Source organism: Monodon monoceros, unplaced genomic scaffold (assembly GCF_005190385.1).
Source record: "Monodon monoceros isolate NGI ecotype Baffin Bay Population unplaced genomic scaffold, NGI_Narwhal_1 Super_Scaffold_14, whole genome shotgun sequence".
NCBI classification, from domain to species: domain Eukaryota; kingdom Metazoa; phylum Chordata; class Mammalia; order Artiodactyla; family Monodontidae; genus Monodon; species Monodon monoceros.
Genome location: NW_021703770.1, coordinates 2,884,209 through 2,902,567, shown reverse-complemented (window position 1 = coordinate 2,902,567; position 18,359 = coordinate 2,884,209). Strand labels below are relative to the sequence as shown.

Here is an 18,359-nt window from a genome sequence, read left to right as displayed (position 1 = left end):
CCAACATCTCTGGATGTCTGTACTCCGGGTTCCTAAATTGATTAGAAGCATCTAGCACACAGGTGATAAAAAGGAGGTGCTGGATAAGTACGCTGCCCAGGAACTGGCGCGGTCACACACAGTAGCTCACCCGCGTGTGTATTCAGCACGTGGACTGGACCATGGCTCTGGCCTGGGCGCCCCGGGGAAAATGATGCATCCCCAGCCTCGAGGGCTTTACGCGGGGGCAGACGCGGGCGATAAGAAAGGAATCGTCACGGGAAACCAAAGAGAAGGAAACTTGGATTTACTGAGCACCCGTTCAAGCTGGGCATGTCATTTACACACACACGCTCGATGCCATTTATTTCAGAGCCAGAAGCTGGAAGCACACATTTCCCAGCTCTGGCCAGCACCCTGGCCAGTTGCCCACCATCAGGAAAACACACGGGAGTGGTCTCTGGACCCCCTGATTTCAAAGTTAGAGTGAAACCAACAGCGAGGGGCAGGGAGGGGTTCTGTCCACGGCTCAGAAGCCACATTAACACACGGGGCTACTCTTCCCACACTGGCTCCCGCATCTTTGGTGCAGACGTGGGACTCCAGGAAGCCGCTGCGAGCCGTGTGACAGTGTTTCACTCCCACAGGTTTGAAACACCGAGGTGCTGAGTTGGCCCCAAAGGAGGGAGTCTGCGCCCTTCTGCGTGCGCTTCGCATCAGGAGGACAGGATGTTCTTCGTGTCTGCAAATTCTTTCTCTTCCTGCTTTACTTCTCTCTCCTGGGAAGTAGCGACTGGTGGATAATTTCTCCCTGGGCAACCTCTGGGCACAGTCAAGAATAGAAGCCCACTGCCTCATTTTCTTAAAGTCTCCTTTTGAGGAAAGAGGTAAGTTTGGCAAGTGTCTGGTCGGGGTTTCATAGCACCGAGGGTTTCCTTAAAACTGGCAGCTACACTTCAAATGGGGGCTGTCAGAAGAACGAGAAACAAACAATCCCCTGCCCCACGAATCAAGTTTCCCCAACTTGAGAGGAGAGGGGAAAAACTCGAAAAGCATTACCATATGAAATAATAATAATAATTAACAACAACAATAATAATAATAATAATCTGACCGACCGGCAGCATCTGTTGGTTTTAATAATGTTGAGGTCTCTCAAGAAAATAAGACAAAAACAAATGATAAAAGAAAGAAAGAAAAAAAACACAAGGCTGAAATGTCTCAAGACCTCTGCTTCCCATCGGGCTCTGCGTTCAAGTTTCAGAAATCCACCGCCGTCTCCTGGCATTCGGGACTCTTCTAGGGGCCCTTCACATTACCAGGTCGAGCAGCAGCGAGGCTGGCGAAGTAGGCACACTGGGAGGGGTCACACTGGCCAGGGGGGCCGGGGGGTCCCGGGGGGCCAGGGTGTCCAGCTGGTCCTGTCTCCCCTTGAGGACCGGGACCCCCGGGGAGCCCATCTTTAGCATAGCCAGGTTCCCCGGGTTGACCTGGCCCAAGAAGCAAAAGAAACAGAAGGTGGTTCAAGTTCGTTCTGGAGCAAATGAGCCCTGATCTCGCTACTTCCATTCAGTATGAACTGAAGACTCAACAACCTCAGAACACCCCATGGTCTGGGCGCCCTGCCTGGAGAGAGGAGGAAATGTGGACACCTTGCTTTGCAGGAAAAGGGTTGCCTTAACGGTTTGGACTAGGACAGTAATCAGGGTGCCATAGGAGAGAAATAAACAAGGGGAGATGGAGGCCAGGTAGGGAATGCGTCCTCTGTTACAAGGAAAAGAGAAACCAGACCGTCTGTGTCTGGTTCTAGGAGATGCATTCGGGTTGGGACACCAAGTCCCCACCATTAACCGTCAGCCGCAATTCATGTATCCTTGGAGATACCTAGTCACATTCCATCAGCCAGTATCTAAATGGTCCCATTTATTCTGTAGTTTCTAGGCTTTATCTATATGTTAAATATGAACCACATACATGGACTACATTAAACTACTCTGCAAATCAGAGTCAAAGACAATGTAAGTAGGAAGTAAGTAACTGAGAGCCCAAAATTTAGATCCAGAAAATGCCACCTAAAACAAACTTCCTTTTTTTTGTTGGTTAAATCTTTTTTTTTCTTTAACTTTTAATTTTATATTGGAGTACAGTTGATTAACAATGTTGTGTTAGTTTCAGGTATAGAGCAAAGTGATTCAGTTACACATATAAGTGTATCCTTTTTCAAATTCCTTTCCCATTTAGGTTGTTTACTTAAAACAAACTTCTATGCCTCCATTTATTAAGCATCATAATATCATATGTAATCAATTTCCCTTTTTGCTTTGGCAACTGGGAAGCTCAGTGCTAAGTGTTGTAGTTAACCTTAACAGTGATATTCTTCCTTAAGCCTTAGTAATCACCTTGTTAGAAAATCTGAGTCCCTCCATAAAATAAACAAAAAGTAAACTTTTCCCTTTAAATGATCTTTGGACATTGCATGAATTCTGTTCATGCTTTAGTAGTATTTAATCTACTGTATTCCTGTCTCGACTGAGTTTTGAGCCAGCAGTGTTGTTCATTCCTTCAGGTGGGAACCACTGAAATCTAGTCATTATCTCAGCCTCATGTTGGTACAATTATCTCCCCCATCACAATGCTTTCTGTTCGGCCTTGTAATCTTTATTTGGAATTGCCTTATTTTTAAAATATTCTTAATATTTTAAGCTATTGAAAAGTAGGCAAGCTATCACAAATATGTATAATATGTGTCTAGTCATCTTCTCTCATGAGAATAACATTTCCACCATAGGAAATCTGGAAAATCAAGAAGATATAAGTACTAAAAATAAAATGACCTGCAGCCCTAATATTCAGAAATGACCACGGGGAATCATATAAAGTAAAATTAAATAAAAATAGAAGCCTCAATGAGGTGGAGTTTGATAACAATTCAGTCTGAGTTCTTCCACACCTCATCTCGGAATGCGATACTGCTGTGTTCTAGAGTTAGTCCCATACAACCATTAGATAGGGTGGCCAGCTTGTCCAGGTTTCAAAACTCAAAGGGCCATGTCCCAGGAACCCCATAGCCCCAGAAAGGCCAGGACGGCTGGCCACCCTGCCACGTGGCCAGCATTCTCCAAAATGTGTTCTGAGAATAGTAACAGGGTATTAAATTACATAGTGAAAGAAAAAGCATCCTACATTCAAGTGAGTTTGGAAAATGTTGGTTTAACTGAAATAAACATTATTATTTTATGCAAGGTCCCTTAGCACTGCACCAGAGAAGTTAATGTGTACTAGGCATGTCTGAAAGAGAAGCACGGTTCCCAGCACTGTCCTGACTTATTTAAGGCCAAATCAGTTTTCTTCAGGACCATTTCACAGGACTTTTAATTCACGGGATATATCTCAAGAACTCATGGGATACACTACAGTTTGCACGGTGAGCCAAGAAGCTGACGTCTTAGAAAGATGTAATAAAACAAATCTGGGTTCCGCCTCGTCAGTAGTTAAGCCAGCCCTTTCTCCCAGCCGCTCCCAAGGCCCCTGGCGATGCAGGTGGGAGGTCTGCCCTGTGAGGCCCACTCCCTGCTGGCGGGCCCTTCCCCACCTGAGAGCCCAGCGCCCGCTCCTACCTGGGATCCCGGCGGGTCCCACCTCGCCTCGGAGGCCAACTCCAGGTTCACCTGGGTCACCTCTGGCTCCTCGCTCACCTGGTGAGAGAAACATGCATCTTTGATGGTAGAGACCCAGGACGGTGGCAGAGAGAGGGAGCCCCACCATGTGGGGGGCAGGGCCAGCACTGCTGGTGTGCTTTCCACAGCTTGCACGCCCCTCACACTCGCACCCCTAGCTCCCGTCCACACGCTCACACCCACACTCAAGCACACACTCACACCCCTAGCTCCCGTTCACACACTCACACCCACACTCAAGCACACACTTGCATTCAGAAAGACGCCCATGTGAACACCAAAATAATTGGACACTCCTTCCAAACATTTGCTCAAATACACATATATACACGTAAACATTCACTCAAGTGCGTAACTACCCAATTACTCATACACATATGTACATTCGCACATATATTAGCAAAGATATGCATACACTGATAAACACATCAAACACAGGCACCCAAATGTTCACACCCACACTCTGTTGTACACAAACACATATTCCCATCCACATCCACTCATATACGCCTACTCTTCACCATGTTCTAAAAGCATTTTACTTGAACCTTTATCAAGGAGGAGCTGGGTGATAAACAAACCTGCATGTACGTAAGACACAGCTCTACTCTCAAGAAGCTTGAATTCTAATAAGACAGATGAAGCAGGGCACAAAGAAATTGTAATGTGAAGCAGAATCAGGTAAGTCCTAATAATCACAGGAATTTAAAATTCTAATAGATGTTCAGAAGAAAGAGGGTCCATTCCCCCGGGGGGATATCTGAGATTATATTGGGTTAATACTACACAAACTTGATTAAACTGTCTCTCTCCACTTTATTTTCATCATTCCTTTTTTTTTGCTATGTTGCTTCCAGAATATTTCCTATATGCAACATATGACATTTTCTTTTATAATCCAAATTGAAATTTTGCTAGTTCATGGAGATTTTAGGCCACTCTTATTTATTGTTATGATTACTACATTTGGTCAGTCTTTTGTCATAGTCTGATGTTTTCCATGCCTTATGTTTTCTTGTTGACATTGATTTCATGTATTTTGTTTGACGAACCAAAAGAAGTAGGACTCGGACACAAACTTAACAAAAAGTTCAGTAGGAGAAACATTACAAGGAATAAATCAATGAATAAAGAATTAAGAGGGAATTCCCTGGTGGTCCAGTGGTTAGGACTCCGAGCTTTCACTGCCCAGGGCGTGGGTTCAATCCCTGGTCGGGGAACTAAGATCCCGCAAACCTTGCAGCAACCAAAAAAAAAAAAAAAAAAGACAGAATTAAGGAATGGAAGATTGAAAGAGGAAGATGTTAGGGGCATGCATTCCCCCCACCTCAGTCACCAAGTGCCGGCTGAGATCACAGCACCGCTTCTTCCCCACCACATGCTTATTCCTTGCCAGAGAGAAAGGGTGAACGATCAGGTTGGTGAGTCTGGGCTCATGTCCTTTCCTGCCCTTTCACATCTGTCTGCCTGCAAAGAGAGTGCCTTCCGACCTGCTTCCACAGTGCGCTGTGTTAAGTGGGGCAGGCGCTGCCGCTTGAAGGAGAGACCCCCTGTTGCCGGCAGCAGCTGTATCCAGGTCAGGCAGCTCTCTGAGAGCAGGAGAGTTGGCAGCCACGTCCAGCTTTAGCTCAAACCACTTTATTCACATGTAAGCTGGTCTTTAATGCCCATTTGCCTGGAGCTTAAAGGTCTTATTCCTCACTGACTTCCCAACTCGAAAGGGGAAAAAGGGCATTCTGTGCTACTCCCTGGAACTCGAGCAGTGGAGATGGAGAGAGAAAAGACAGTAGGAGGAAACAGACTCAATGCTCCTGGCAGGAGCATCATTTTGCAAAAATGTCAAGTATGAAACCCTCTTCTGCATATGAAGAAATTACATGATGCCACAATGCAGGGTGCCGGCAGGCTGCAGGGCAGAGGAACAGGCTGAATCATGCATATTCAGTGGCACACATGCCACGCACCCTGGTTCCTTCTCAGCCCTCGTGTCGTGTACAAAGCGCATCTTCCTGGGTCCTCACTCACCTTTGGGACCTATGGGCCCAGAGGGTCCCTCCAGACCCCCTTGCCCAGGCCGTCCTGGCTCCCCCATGGGGCCTGCCCGACCTGGAAGCCCATCTTTTCCAGGGGGCCCTGGGGGCCCGGGTCTGCCTTGAGAGGCCTTGGTGTGCGCTGAGGGCATCTGGGCCAGGAGGTAGGCGAGTCTGGCTGTGGAGCAGGAAAAACAGAGAGACATTTCATGAAGGAGGGCTGCCCCAAAGACAGGATGGCAGCTCACTGCCAAGCTCAGCCCTGGGGAGACAGTAACAGCTGCAAAACAAGAGTAAGAGAAACTACATCGAGAGCACACTGCACGGCACCTGTACCTACGGCCGTGGCCTCTGGAGCCAGGCAGCCTGGGCTGGGGTCCCCAAGCAGCCACTGCCGGCCGTGTGGCCCTGGGCGAGCTACCTGACCTCTCTTAGCCTTCGTTGCCTCTTCTGCAAAATGGATGCAATGAAATAACCACCACCCCACTGGGCTGGTGTGAGGATGGAGCAGATGGGACAAGGCACTGAAAGTGCTCCTGGAACAAGCTAAGTGCTGCGTGGACATCGCTGCTGTGATCGAGGTGGCACTGCCAGCAGTAATAGCAGCAGCAGCAGTTGTTGTTGTAATTGTCAGTTTGGGGAAACTGAGGCCGGTGGGGGTGGGTGGGATTTAAGTGGCTTACACAGAGCAGCTTAGGGACTTCTCCTCTCTTAAGTGCTGAATTCCTCATCTATAAATGAAGGGCTGGATATGATATCACTAATGATCCTTAGGCGTCTGAAACGTGAAGATTATAGAATTGATTCAAAAGCCCCAGAGGTCCCATTGCCGGCTGCCATGCCCTCTTCTGCACTGGGCATACAGAGCCCGCCCGAGGGCCAGCACGGGCTTCTGCTTTGCTGGCCATACGGCCCAGACAATCAGGCCAAGCCCTTCATCTCGCAGGTGGCGTGACCCAGCCCAGAGAGGCATGTTGACACCCTCCCGGTGCCCTGGTGGCAGAACCAAGGCAGAGTCGGGGGCTTCTGACAGCCTGCTGGGTCGGCTTCCCACGGCAGCCCCTCATCGTCTCACGCAGGGAAGCGGGAGGGCTGTGCCCTAGCGCTGAGACCCGGCCTCACGCTTCACTTCTCTGAGCCTTGATTCTCTCATCTTGAAAGTGGAGCTGATGTTTCCTCCTCGAAAGATTATTTGGAAGAAAGGACTCAGCCCAGCAGACGCTCCAGTTAAACTAGTTCAAAACAGGGCTTGTCTCTGCCCAAGGGCTGGAAACTCCTCATGGGGGGACGCCCTTCCTGTCACCGATAAATCCAACCCTCGGAGAGCAGACCGTGGGGATCGCCACACGGGCGCCCTCAGGACCCACCCCGCCGGGTGGGGGTCACCATTCCAGCCTTTGGTTTCCTCTCCACCAACCCCAGCTCTGTGCTGTCCACTCCGGGGAATCGTCTTTGGTTCTCCTGCATAGGGAGACAGACCATGCTCACCTGGACACGCCAAGAGGGCAGGGAAGAGGGTCATCTTGTTCAGTGCTGCGTCCCCTACCCCATTTAGAGTCTGCCATGTGCCAGGTGCAGAATAACTGTCTGAGACACCACCACGTGAATAAACATGTCCTTCCCGCTTGTCCATCCGTGCCTGGGAACAGCAGTGGGTTTCCGATCTTCCCTACTACAGAGTTGTCTGTGACTTTCTTCCCCTAACAGTTTCCCACACATAGGGCAGTGGGCATGGTCACTGGTCCAGAGAACATGACGGTTAAGAGCCTGGATTCTGCAGCTCGGTTGCCTGCATGCAAACCCTGGTCAGACACTTACCAGCTCTTCGGCCTTGGTTCAGTTCCTCAGCATCTCTGATGCTAACAATCACACACGCCTCACAGGCCCACCGAGGCTTCCACGAGTTAACATGTGTTGCGTGCTGAGGACTCCGCCCGACACAGGGCCGGCCCTGCATGCTGGTGTTATTGCTATTACCTTCCCATCTCTCTCCCTTCCTGAGCACCTGCTGTGTATGGGGCTCATGCAAGACTGGGGTTTCACAGTAAATCCAGTGCAGTAGGATCAAAAGGATTCTAGTTCCTTGAAAGCACTGTGTGTTCAGGCCCCCCTCAGGGGCTCTGCACATGCTGCTCCAAAGGCCTGGGATCCTGTCCCTGCTTTCAGCTCACATGGCCCCTCCTCCGGGAAGCCCTTCCTCACCTGTCCGCCCCCTGAGCTATCCTAGGTACTTTCATCTGTCCTCTTCAACACCCCCTGTGCCAAATTAAACCGCAGGAATTTCTTACTGTACTGAAGCCGCCTTGTCTGTTTATGTCTCTGTCTCTTCCCCGGGCTGTGAGTTCTAACTAACAGACCCACTGCAGGCCTGTCGAAGCTGCCTCCTCATTAGATAAACAACTGAGTGCACAGAAGAAATGAAGGATCATGAGAAGCTGGTTCTGTAGATGCTGAGCTTCCTGGAGGTAATCAAGCAGCGGCAATTCAAGCTGCCCTGAAGAGAAGCTTGGAGCGGGATCTGTGCCAGAGGAGGCTGGCTGAAGCCTGCAAGGGGCGCCTCAACCCTGATTGCTACTGGAGCCGCTCTTAGGCTGCCTTTTCCAACCAGGCTACAGAAGTCCTGAAGGATGAGCGAACGGACTGCTTCCTGGGGCTCTTAAAAGCACCCAGGACCCGACCTACATGGCTGTGATAAAGCCCAGCTACTCACTTTCCAGCTGCTTCTCCACTTCTTCTCGGATGAGCCGCCGCAGGATGTCCATGGATGGAGACTCCCCCTAGGAGGGAGGGAAGGCGGAGTTGTTCGTCCTCCCAGGAACCCTTGCCTCCTGAGACCTGAGATGGCTCGGGAAGCCACGACGGTCACAGCCCCATACACCACAGCTCCCTAGTTCAACCCCTTTTACACCTGGAGCCGTCTGCCCGCTCCCCGCCATGCAGGTGGCGTTATCCCGTCATGTACGGCGACCTGGACTCCTTTCTCTCTGGGGCCCCTGCTCCCCCACTCCCCGCACAAACCCCTTCCCCAGCTCTGGACCCGGGAGGTCTGCTCTGAGCCTCTCCCTGCCAAAGTGCCATCTTCCTGCAGGACCCGCTCACAGGCTGCCTCCTGCGTGAAATCGTGTTTGATTTCCTCCCACTGGTCACTTGGCTGCTCTGGTCCCCAGGGTCTGGCTTGCCCTGCTCTGGTCACAGAAACCGATGGGTCAGGGGGCAGAGAAGGCGGGCACCGCCTCCAGGCGCCCACGGCGACGTGCGATTCTTAGACGGATCCGCGAGCAGACCTGCTGCCGCACTGGGCTCCCCCCTCGTCATCAGAGCCCTTCAGGGCAGTGTCCACCCCCAAGGCTGGGGGCCGTACTGTGCTCATCTCCGCAGCCCCAGCGTCTAGCACAGCGTGAGATGGGCTCTGTGTCCTTATTCTCTTGTTTGCCCTTCCGGCCAGTAATCTTTTAGGTTAGTCCCAGAATGTCCACCGCTACCCACAGCAGCAGGAGAACTTGGCAAAGACTCGGGGGAGGGGTGGGGGCTTCTGGAAGCCCGCTGAGTCCGCCAGCACCCACACTTGGCCGAGGGACAGGATCTAGCTGCCTGGCCTCTTTCACGGCGGTGGAAGCTCAGGCTGGCCACAGGCGCCCTGGCAGGGACGGTGACACGGAACCTCAGAGCAGGCGCGGGCTCTGAAGACCATGTAAGCCTGTGCTCTGAGGAACCGGAGGGTCCCCCGAGGGCCACGCGGGCTGCAAAGGCGGGGTGGGGAGGTCACGGGGACCTGGCAACCAGCCCCCACTGACACGTCCACCAAGCTCTGCCTTTATCTCTCTACAGCCAGCGTGTGCCGATGCTACAAGTCTGTGAAAAATAAGAAGTCTGCCACGGGAATACAATATGTTCAAAGAAAAAAAAACTGCTCTAAACAAGCCTTTCCTTTTACATTTGGGAAAAGCTGGACCCAAAGGGAAGAACGAGTACCCCAGACAGGCAGACAGGAGAGAGGCAGAGCCGGGCACGGGATGGACAGCCAGCCGTCCCCGCGGGAAGCTCTGGTCACTGAGATCCGGCTGCATCTTCTCAGTGGCCTGCTGCACCAGGTCCTGGGGCAGAAAGGCGCGACAGCCCGAGGAGTGGAGCCTCGGGGATGCAGCACACTGAGAGAGAGGGACGCTACTCTGGAGCCCTTCGTAAGCCATGCGGCGTTATCTCCTTTAACCATCACAGCGGAGGAGTGTCGGGAGGGAGGTTCTCCTCCCCCCTTTCGGCGGATGCGGAAGGAAGGCTCAGAGAGGAGAGGTAACCTGCCCCGGGTCACGCAGGTTACTGGGATCTGTAACCTGGTCCCTCTGAAGCCCACACACCCCACGGGCTTCCCCTTCAGTCCCAAGGAGCCCCAATATCCTTACCCTCAGTCCTGGAAATCCTGGCTGGCCCGGGGGCCCCGGCGGCCCGGCCGGCCCATTCTCCCCAGGTAGTCCCTGGGGGCCCATTAGGCCTGTGTGACCTTTGTGGCCTGGGATCCCAGGGTCTCCAGGCTGACCCTTCCCACCGGGAGGTCCTTTGTCACCTTTGATGCCAGGATCTCCCTAGGGGAGGAAAGAAGCGCTTCAGTGAGCAAAGGCCTAGGAGGTGCCCCCAGGCCAGACAAGACGTGCGGCTACAGAAGGGACGCTGCCGGCCCTTTGCGTCCTCAGCGGTGGAAAGGAGACCTCGGCCCTGGCAGGCCCATGACTCAAGTCTGATGCCACAGACCAGGACACGAGGGCCCAGGGAGACAAAGCTACCTGCCCACATCACACTGCTAGTCTGCGGAGGACAAGACATGAGCTCTGATTTCCAAATCCCAGTCCCGTGCTCCATCCCAGGAGCGCAGCTCCACCTGCCTGGCTAGAGAAGGCCAGCTGCTGAGCCCGACTGCCGGAGCTTCTGGCCCACTTCAGGCCCAGTTTTGTTCTCCGTCACCTGGAGGGATGGTGGCACTCGTCAGCCAGAGGTGTCTCACCCGCAGGGAATCTGTCCCCTCCTCTCAGCCCAAGGGGGCCCACAGAGGACGACACTGCCCGGGACCCCTTTCTCCCCATCGCTGGTCCAAGGACTGAAGTGCTGGATCAATGATCTGGGAGCCATGGCAACCACGGGACGGTCCAGTCCTCTGCCCTATCTGCTACCGGGTGTCTGACCAGCCAGCCTCGGTTGTCGGAGAGTCTGAAAATACGGCGGCCAGGCTAACAGCCTCAGGGTGTAAAAACTCCACCGCTTGGAGGCAGCAGAGGGGGGGAAACAGCAAGAAAAAAATGAGCCACAGGTAACCGGACATGGGGCATGGCTATGGGCGTGACCTAGAGCCACGGAAAAGGAAGCCGGTGCAGTTATGAGACCATCTGCCACATACACGCACGAAAAACGAAAAGGACAAAACGGTGGGAAAAGTCTGATACGTTGCAGGGGATCTAGTAATACGCGTGTTGACACGCACACCCCACATGGTTCTGCGCGCACAGACTAGGGCAAGATACAGAGGACGTGTACAGCGACCGACATGGGGAGGGGACGGGGACCAGAAGGCCTGGTGGAAGGGCACCTAGTCTTCACTGCAGCCACTTTTCTGCAATTTGTATTGTTTAACTATGTGTCTGTATTGCTTTTTCAACAATAACAGAAAGAGCAGTGAATTAAAAAAGGCATTTACCCAGATTTGAGGGCGTCACCTAAATTTCTCAAAGGTGATGCATTTCTTGGGGACATTGCCATCCGTGGGTGATCTCAAGTTTAGGGGTCTAGGAGAGTCCTGGTGCTTCGTGCACCTCAACGCCAAGGCCTGTGGTACGGCATTTCCTATTCTTTAAACGTCTCAACATCCCTTTGCCGTGAGAGGACTTGTCCCACGTTTCAAATGTTCTCTGGAGTCCAAGGCACGGGGAACCTGACCGCTATCTGGCAACGTTCCACGAAACAGGGGAAGGCAACATAACCGGGGAAGGCAACTCGCCATCATTGACTCAGTATTCGAGAAGATTCTAGGTACTGATTCGGTATCCAGAAGATTCATACTTGCCGTCTGAATTCCCCGGCTCCCAACCAAAACTCCAGCAGCTCCCGGGGGCCAGCTGGCCAGCTGCTGGGTGGCAAGGCCCTCAGTGCCCTCCCAGCTACAGCCCCTCCCCCGGCTCCACGCTCAGGAACCAGCAGCCATGGGAATGATGTTCACTGGGAAGGGAGGAGGGAGAGAGATCTGTGGGGGTGAGAAGCCCTGATGCTCTCTGCTTCCGTTTTGCTCTGGCCTGCAGGCAAAGCCAGCTCCTCACTCATCCAACTTGCAAGGAAAGCAGAGAGAAATTCTTTGCAGCACCACGGAAAACAAACGGAGGGTCGAAGCGGGGTGGCGTGCCGTCCGTGTCGGGCAACAGTGGGACGGTGGGACGGCTGACCAAGCGCAGGGCCCTGGGCAGACGAGATGTCTAATTTCTCTGGAGGGAGCAGCAGTTGGCAGCAGTGAGAGAATGCCCCCTCCCCTCACCGGCGTTTCTTCCAAAAAAGAAAAAAAAAAAAGTGATTTTTTTCTTTCCTGTTGTTTTTTGGAGGAATGCAATGTAAAGAAGGGCTTTCTGAGCGCAGCGCCAAGGCGATTCATTATGGGAAAATCTGTTCCCTTGTCACCTCCAGGAACAGATCTGGCTCCTGGCAAATTGGCACTTTGGGCTCCAAGCGTGTCACACACAGGCGTTCGCACACGGAGAGGAGAGACGGAAATCTGTCAAAGTCTGGGCATGCTCGCCTTTGAATTTGTAATTGCGATGACTTTACTGCTTAAAATAACAACCAAAAAACCATGACAAAAGCCAACATCACTGACTACAACTTTGGGAAAAGCCTCCCGCTGGGGGCTCACAAATTTCCAGGGGGAACAGAGAACAGAGAGGCCACCACAGGAGCCGTTCCGCAGGCCAGGCTGCTTCCTAAAGCCTTGGACACAGTCCCCCTGCCCCACTTACCCTTTCTCCTCTGGGTCCCGGCTCTCCCGGCTTCCCAGGGGTCCCCTGCAATGAAACCAAAGGAGGGTGGTCACTTAACCAGGGCCATCCCATCTGCTCGGGCATCCCTCTCTGCCCTTCTCGGTTCTTCTCGGATCCTGTGTGCTGAGGGCAAGGTGTCCTGGAGAAGGCAGGTCCTCCAAGAGTCCTGCTCCGGCCCTGGTCACGCCCTCCCACTGTCTACACGCCAGTCACCCTGGGCTTGTGCTTCCTGAAATGTGCCTTCCCACACCTGCTCCTGTCCATCCTGAGGGCTGGAAGTGACCAGGGCCGGGGCGTCTCTGTTGACAGGAGGCACAGAGCCGAGGCTTGAACTAGAAACTGACATGATCTCACGTTTGTTCTACGAAGGTCACTCTGGCTGGTGAGTGGGGAAGGAGTGGGGCGGGGGGCAGGCTGGACACAAGGAAGCCAGTTAGGAGGTCACTGCAAACGTCCAGGTGAGAGATGATGACGGTCTGCGTTAGGGTCCAGCGGGAGAGATGGAGAGAGATGGACCGAGCTGGGAGGTATCGTGGAGTCAGAATGGACAGGACTAGTTGATGGACTGGGTGCGGAGAGCTACAGACAGGTCAGAGACATCACACGATGGCACCCCTGGACCGGCTCCCTAACTGGTGGGCCCTAAGCAAAGTGAAGACGTGGAGCCTCGTTCAGAAAGCATTAGGATTTCCGGACAGCAACAGCAGAACACAGCACGTGTGGGAGCCCTGCTAGGCCCAGGGCCCCGTGAGACAGCACGCGTCGCCCGCCCACGAAGTGAGCCTGTGTCTCCCACAGGAAAGGGCACCAAGAGGAGAAGAGGGGTGCACGGTACTTGCCTCCTTGCCTGGGACTCCCTTCTCTCCCGGCTCACCCTACAACACAGACACAGTATCAGTGAGCTCTGCTGTGATGGCACGTTGCAGATGACACGGCCGTCTTTCCAACAGACACTTTCACCCAAGTCACGCTCCAGCACAGACGGCGCTCAACGGGCCAGCCGGGGATATTCCCCAACAGTGCTCTATGCTCACCTGCGGCCCACGGGGACCCAGGAAGCCAGGGAGCCCTGGGCTGCCGTTTTCTCCTCTGGTTCCCTTCTGGCCCTGCAGAGGGAAAGCAGGGCATTAATTCTTCAAGGTCAAGTGTCAACTCAAGAAGATTCAGAAACCTCGTAACCCCTCTGTACTCTGAAGGCCTGGCACGTGAACAAAATAGAAGAGCCCTTTCCTGAAACGGAGGGGCTGGGTTGGGGAGAGACAGGGTACTGTGAGACGGGGTACTGCGGGGGCAGAAGGAGAGTCTCCTGCAAACAGTGAACGGCTCTCCCATTCGAAGCAACAGACGCAAAATGGGACAAACATTAAACAAAACACCTTGCTGCGTACGGGGCCCCCCAGCTGTGCCTCTTCCCCTTCGGCCAGCTCGTCTCATGGTTTGGCAGGCGCACTTTGGGGGAAAGGTGTTCGGGAATTTTAGTTTTAACCTTTCTGGGCCGCCACCATATGTGGGTCAGCTCTTCTGGGGTCAGCTCTGCACTGGGGATGGATCGGCCTCAGGACCCAATCCCGTCCTGTCTGTGACGTCGCAGCGGAGGCGACAAGACTCCCACGATGGTTCCTAAGGAATGTCACTGTGTGTGCCGAGGAGTTAGATGCCTTAACACGGCTGTCCCCGGTCCAACAGGAAGATGGGGTTCTATCAGGACCACCAGATGCCCTGTTTGCCTGGGAAATGATGGGTTTCCCAGGATGCAGGATTTTCAGGGCTACAAGCAGGAAGGTTCCTGGGAAATCAAGACTGACGGGTCACCCTAATTTCCACAGTGACAACAGTCAGCTGGCCAGACTGTTCTGCCCATTACCCCATGCATCTGTCGCTTGAACAACACACCATAAAGGTGGCCTTCTCAACAGGGTTGCCAATTTTACCAAATAAATATACGGTAAGGCTGGGCTGGGAGACTAGCGGACAGGCTTTCACTTATCCACCCCTAGACCCCATCAAGGACCAATGTTCCCCACCATGTCTCCCCATCTGCCAGACCTGAACCCCAAATCCAGAACCTGCTGCCCAGTGCCCAGGACTCTGCTGGTTACTCATGTCACCCTCTTTCTACTGTACCCGTCGTTAGCTCTAGCTAACACCTGCTCACCAGCAGGAGGACCCTCTTCAGCCGAATCTGTGTTACACGCATCCCCATGGTGCACCCTTACCCTGTCTGAGACGTTAAGGGTCGGCCAGCCTGACCTTGTCCTTCCATCATCTAAAAACATCAATCAACTACCATGCAACCTTATCACGCATGTGTGTTTTAGTCTTCAATAGTTTTGTCCTGTTGGATGTCTATGGTTGTAGACAACAGAGAGCCAAGTGCATAACCATGTGTATTTTAAGCTTTGAAAGATGTCCTTCGTGGCTCCCCTTTCCTCCAGCCTGTCCCTGCCATCCAAACACCATATTTTCCCACTGAGCCTTCTGGAAACAGAGACCAGACAGTCTGTGATGTAAACCACACAACCTTTCAAAGCCTGCCCTGATTCCATCACAGCAGTGGGACAGTACTCACGGGATTGCCTGGAGTGCCATGGTCTCCTGGAGATCCAGGCGATCCGTTCTTACCCTGGTGGAAGAAACAGAAGAGAGGATTCTGCCAGGATGCTCTGCCAGGACCTCACAGAGCAGGACAGTGGGACAGAGAGACTGCTGGATGCGGAGGGCCTGATTTCACACATACAGCTGTTACTCAGACCAGCGTGGCTCCAAGTCATTACTTAGAAGATGTTTCTCAACTTGTAAAAGGAGCTTGGGATATTTAACTCGTAATGAATAATAAGTAATTAAATGAGTTCGTGTGCATGAAAAATCCTGGGCTGGTGACAGATGCCCAGAGCCCAGGCACAGTAAAGAATCAGGACCACATCGTTCACTTATGCGTATCCTCCCCCTTCAGATGCTGACTTAAGGAACAAACAAAAGTGCTCACGTCACCGCGGGCTGTTCTCAGCTTAGGACGCACATCGCTACCCGTATCCTATCCTCCTCCTCCAGGATGGTCACCACCGGGTTGAACAGATAAAGATATCGAGACACAGAAAAGTGGCTGGTGCAGAATCACACGGCTACTGGGTGGAAGGTCCACTCACTCCAGATTCCAGGACAGACTCACATCCGTAACACTCTCTAACTTGATGGGTATTTTGCGCCCATTTGTAATTTGAATAAATACATTTAACCAGTAAGATCCTCGGTAGCATAAAAATCAGAAAGTTCGAGAATGCTCCTAAGCTACAGACAAATTCCTAGTAAGCCCAAAACCCACAGGTCAGCTTCAGCTGAGCTGGGCACGCCCCTGCCCTCACTTTCCTCCCGCTCAGGACCTTCCCCACCAGGCGGCTGTGTCTTTCACTGGTTCTCTTCCCTGCCTTGTCTGTGTCCATGCCCAACATCTGGCACGTGTCACCCACACACAGGAGGCGGGCACTCTGCTAGATGAATGAACCAACAACATCCCAGGAGACCACGCTGCACTGATCCCTGAACCACCAGGTGCCAACGTCCTATAATCTGTGAAGCACACGTTTACAGATGAGCTGGCTTCATGGAAACACGTGACAGTAAAAAGTCACCAACACTGCCCGGGCGCTTCCTACGTGCCAGGCTTCACACGCGTTAACTCACTCACTGCTCACAACAGAGCAGACGGCGCCAATTTACAAATGGGGAAACTGAGGCACAGAAATGCTGAACAACCTTCCTGAGATAGAAAGGAAGGGGCTGTGGTTTGAACCCTGGCGGCACCGCCCCCACCCCATGTTCATTAAAGGTATAGCTTGCTGGGGATCATAAACAGCGCTTCCTCCTTGTGCCTAAAATGTGTACGTGTGATCATGGGTGATTCACGCGTCCCATCTCACCAGACCCTGCAGGAATCGTGCCATGTGCACGGATGCCTTTACATCACAGATGAGGAAACCGAGGGTCGGAGAAAGCACAGGACCTGCCTGGGATCGCAGAGCTACGAAGTGCTGAAATCAGAGAGGCCAGTCGGTGTCTGTGACTACGCGTGATGTCCGTCCAGGCACGACGGCGCTGCCCTGCACCTGCCCGCGCCCACCCAGCAGCCGATCTGCGTCCCTCTAAAAGTATGCGCTCTGGCTCAGCCCGATGGCAATCATCTCTCCCCTCTTCCCTCTGTTCGCCTAGAGGATAAGGGCCACGACACATTAACACATGGTGCCAACAAAGGCGGCCATGCGCAGAGGGAGGGGCGGCTCTGGGCAGCCAACTGTCACCTGTCAGCGCGCTAGAGGCCGACTGGGGCTGAGACCTGCTCCTTCCTGGGCCACAGGCCTCCTCACGTCCCATTTGTCCTCGTGAAGCCCCTTTGGTGTCTGTGCCACTCCAAAATGGAGGCCACAGCTTTCCCTCCCCAACGGCTCTGAGCTCCAAACTCCTGCCCACTCCTTCCCACCAGGTGACCTTCCTGCCAAGGGACGCCAGCACACACGGGCCAGGCGGGCTCAAGCTGTGGACTCTCGGGCCAGACTGCTGAGTCCAAATGCCGGCTCTGTCGCTCACGTGCTGTGCGGCCTTGGGAAGGCACTCGACCTCCCTGTGCCTCCTTCTCTCCTCTGTGGGCAGGACGGTCGGAGTGCCTGGCCCAGGGTTTGGGGAGCTCAGGCAGTGAATTACGTCAATGGACTGGACTCTGCCCACACTTCCGGAGGCCCTCAGGGGCCTCCACTCAGGGTCTGGTTCCAGGCCGCGTGAACTGGCTGCAGTGGCCAGGAACCTCCTCTTCACTCAGGAAAGCATGTCGGCTCCAGGTGAGTGAGAGTGGTTGTCAGCGAAATAACCTGGAACCTGGTCCTACGTGTCCAAGAACACACGCATCTGGGAAACTTAGGCAGCTGACCGCTGGTTACAGATGCCTCGGGAGGCTCCTCAGGCTTGAGGGGAGCAAGTTAGAAAACCACAAACCTGCCTTGGGGGCCGCAGGCCTTCAGGGCCAAGCCCGCCTCCTGCAGGCTGTGCCTCTGAGGCTGTTCGCAGCCTCACCTGGGCTGCGGCCGGCCTCCCGGCCCCCACCGCACACACCTGTCCTGCCGCTCTCGCTGTCCCCAGATGCGCTCCCTGCGCCCTTGCACACATCTGCATTCATCAGGGGTTTACCCGCCGCCCTCCAGAGGCAAGAGCCAGACGCCCCTCCAGGAAGAGGCGGCGCGAGGCCCGGAGACAGGCAGCTCCCGGCGCACTCCGAGCTCTGGACATGGTCCTGTCGCTTCACTGGATTGACTCGCCGGCGCTCACAACCTCCCCACTTCACACGTGAGGAAACTGAGGCCTGGAGAGGTGAAGAAACGCCCAGTCCACGTGACAAGTAGGAAGACAGCCAGGAACCGAGCCCAGGGGGCTTCACAGCAGCCACAGCCCAGAGGTGGACACTGCGACAGGCCAGCAGGACCAGGCGTGGCGCCGCTGCCTGGTGGGGCTCCGGAGCAGGGCTTCTCCACCTTTCTGTCGGCAGCGCTCCCGCGCAGGTGCCCATTCACAGTTTTTCCCTAACTGCTCCGTTTGAATTTAATGCCACAGCTATACCGTGTATCTACTTCTGTTCCATACGCATATCTGTGCTTGGTACTAAAAACGTGTACCTACTTCTG

General features: G+C 53.6%; 1 protein-coding gene across 8 annotated transcripts in view; it reads right to left on the bottom strand.

Annotated features, from left to right (window-relative positions):
- Nucleotides 1-277: 277 nt before the first annotated feature.
- COL22A1 (collagen type XXII alpha 1 chain) overlaps nucleotides 278-18,359 on the bottom strand; it is a 254,177-nt gene continuing 236,095 nt past the window's right edge. For 3 of the 8 annotated variants that reach the window (XM_029222987.1, XM_029222988.1, XM_029222992.1), the window contains 9 exons: nucleotides 15,263-15,316; nucleotides 13,728-13,799; nucleotides 13,533-13,568; nucleotides 12,673-12,717; nucleotides 10,087-10,266; nucleotides 8,397-8,463; nucleotides 5,682-5,864; nucleotides 3,597-3,674; nucleotides 278-1,469 (listed from right to left, as the gene is read on the bottom strand). In XM_029222987.1, the coding sequence (XP_029078820.1) occupies nucleotides 1,279-1,469; nucleotides 3,597-3,674; nucleotides 5,682-5,864; nucleotides 8,397-8,463; nucleotides 10,087-10,266; nucleotides 12,673-12,717; nucleotides 13,533-13,568; nucleotides 13,728-13,799; nucleotides 15,263-15,316 (906 nt within the window). In that variant the 3' untranslated portion in view covers nucleotides 278-1,278. Of the gene's footprint in view, nucleotides 1,470-3,596; nucleotides 3,675-5,671; nucleotides 5,865-8,396; nucleotides 8,464-10,086; nucleotides 10,267-12,299; nucleotides 12,484-12,672; nucleotides 12,718-13,532; nucleotides 13,569-13,727; nucleotides 13,800-15,262; nucleotides 15,317-18,359 lie in introns of those variants that run through there. The other 5 variants (XR_003793575.1, XR_003793573.1, XM_029222990.1 and 2 more) reach the window with 5 other exon arrangements.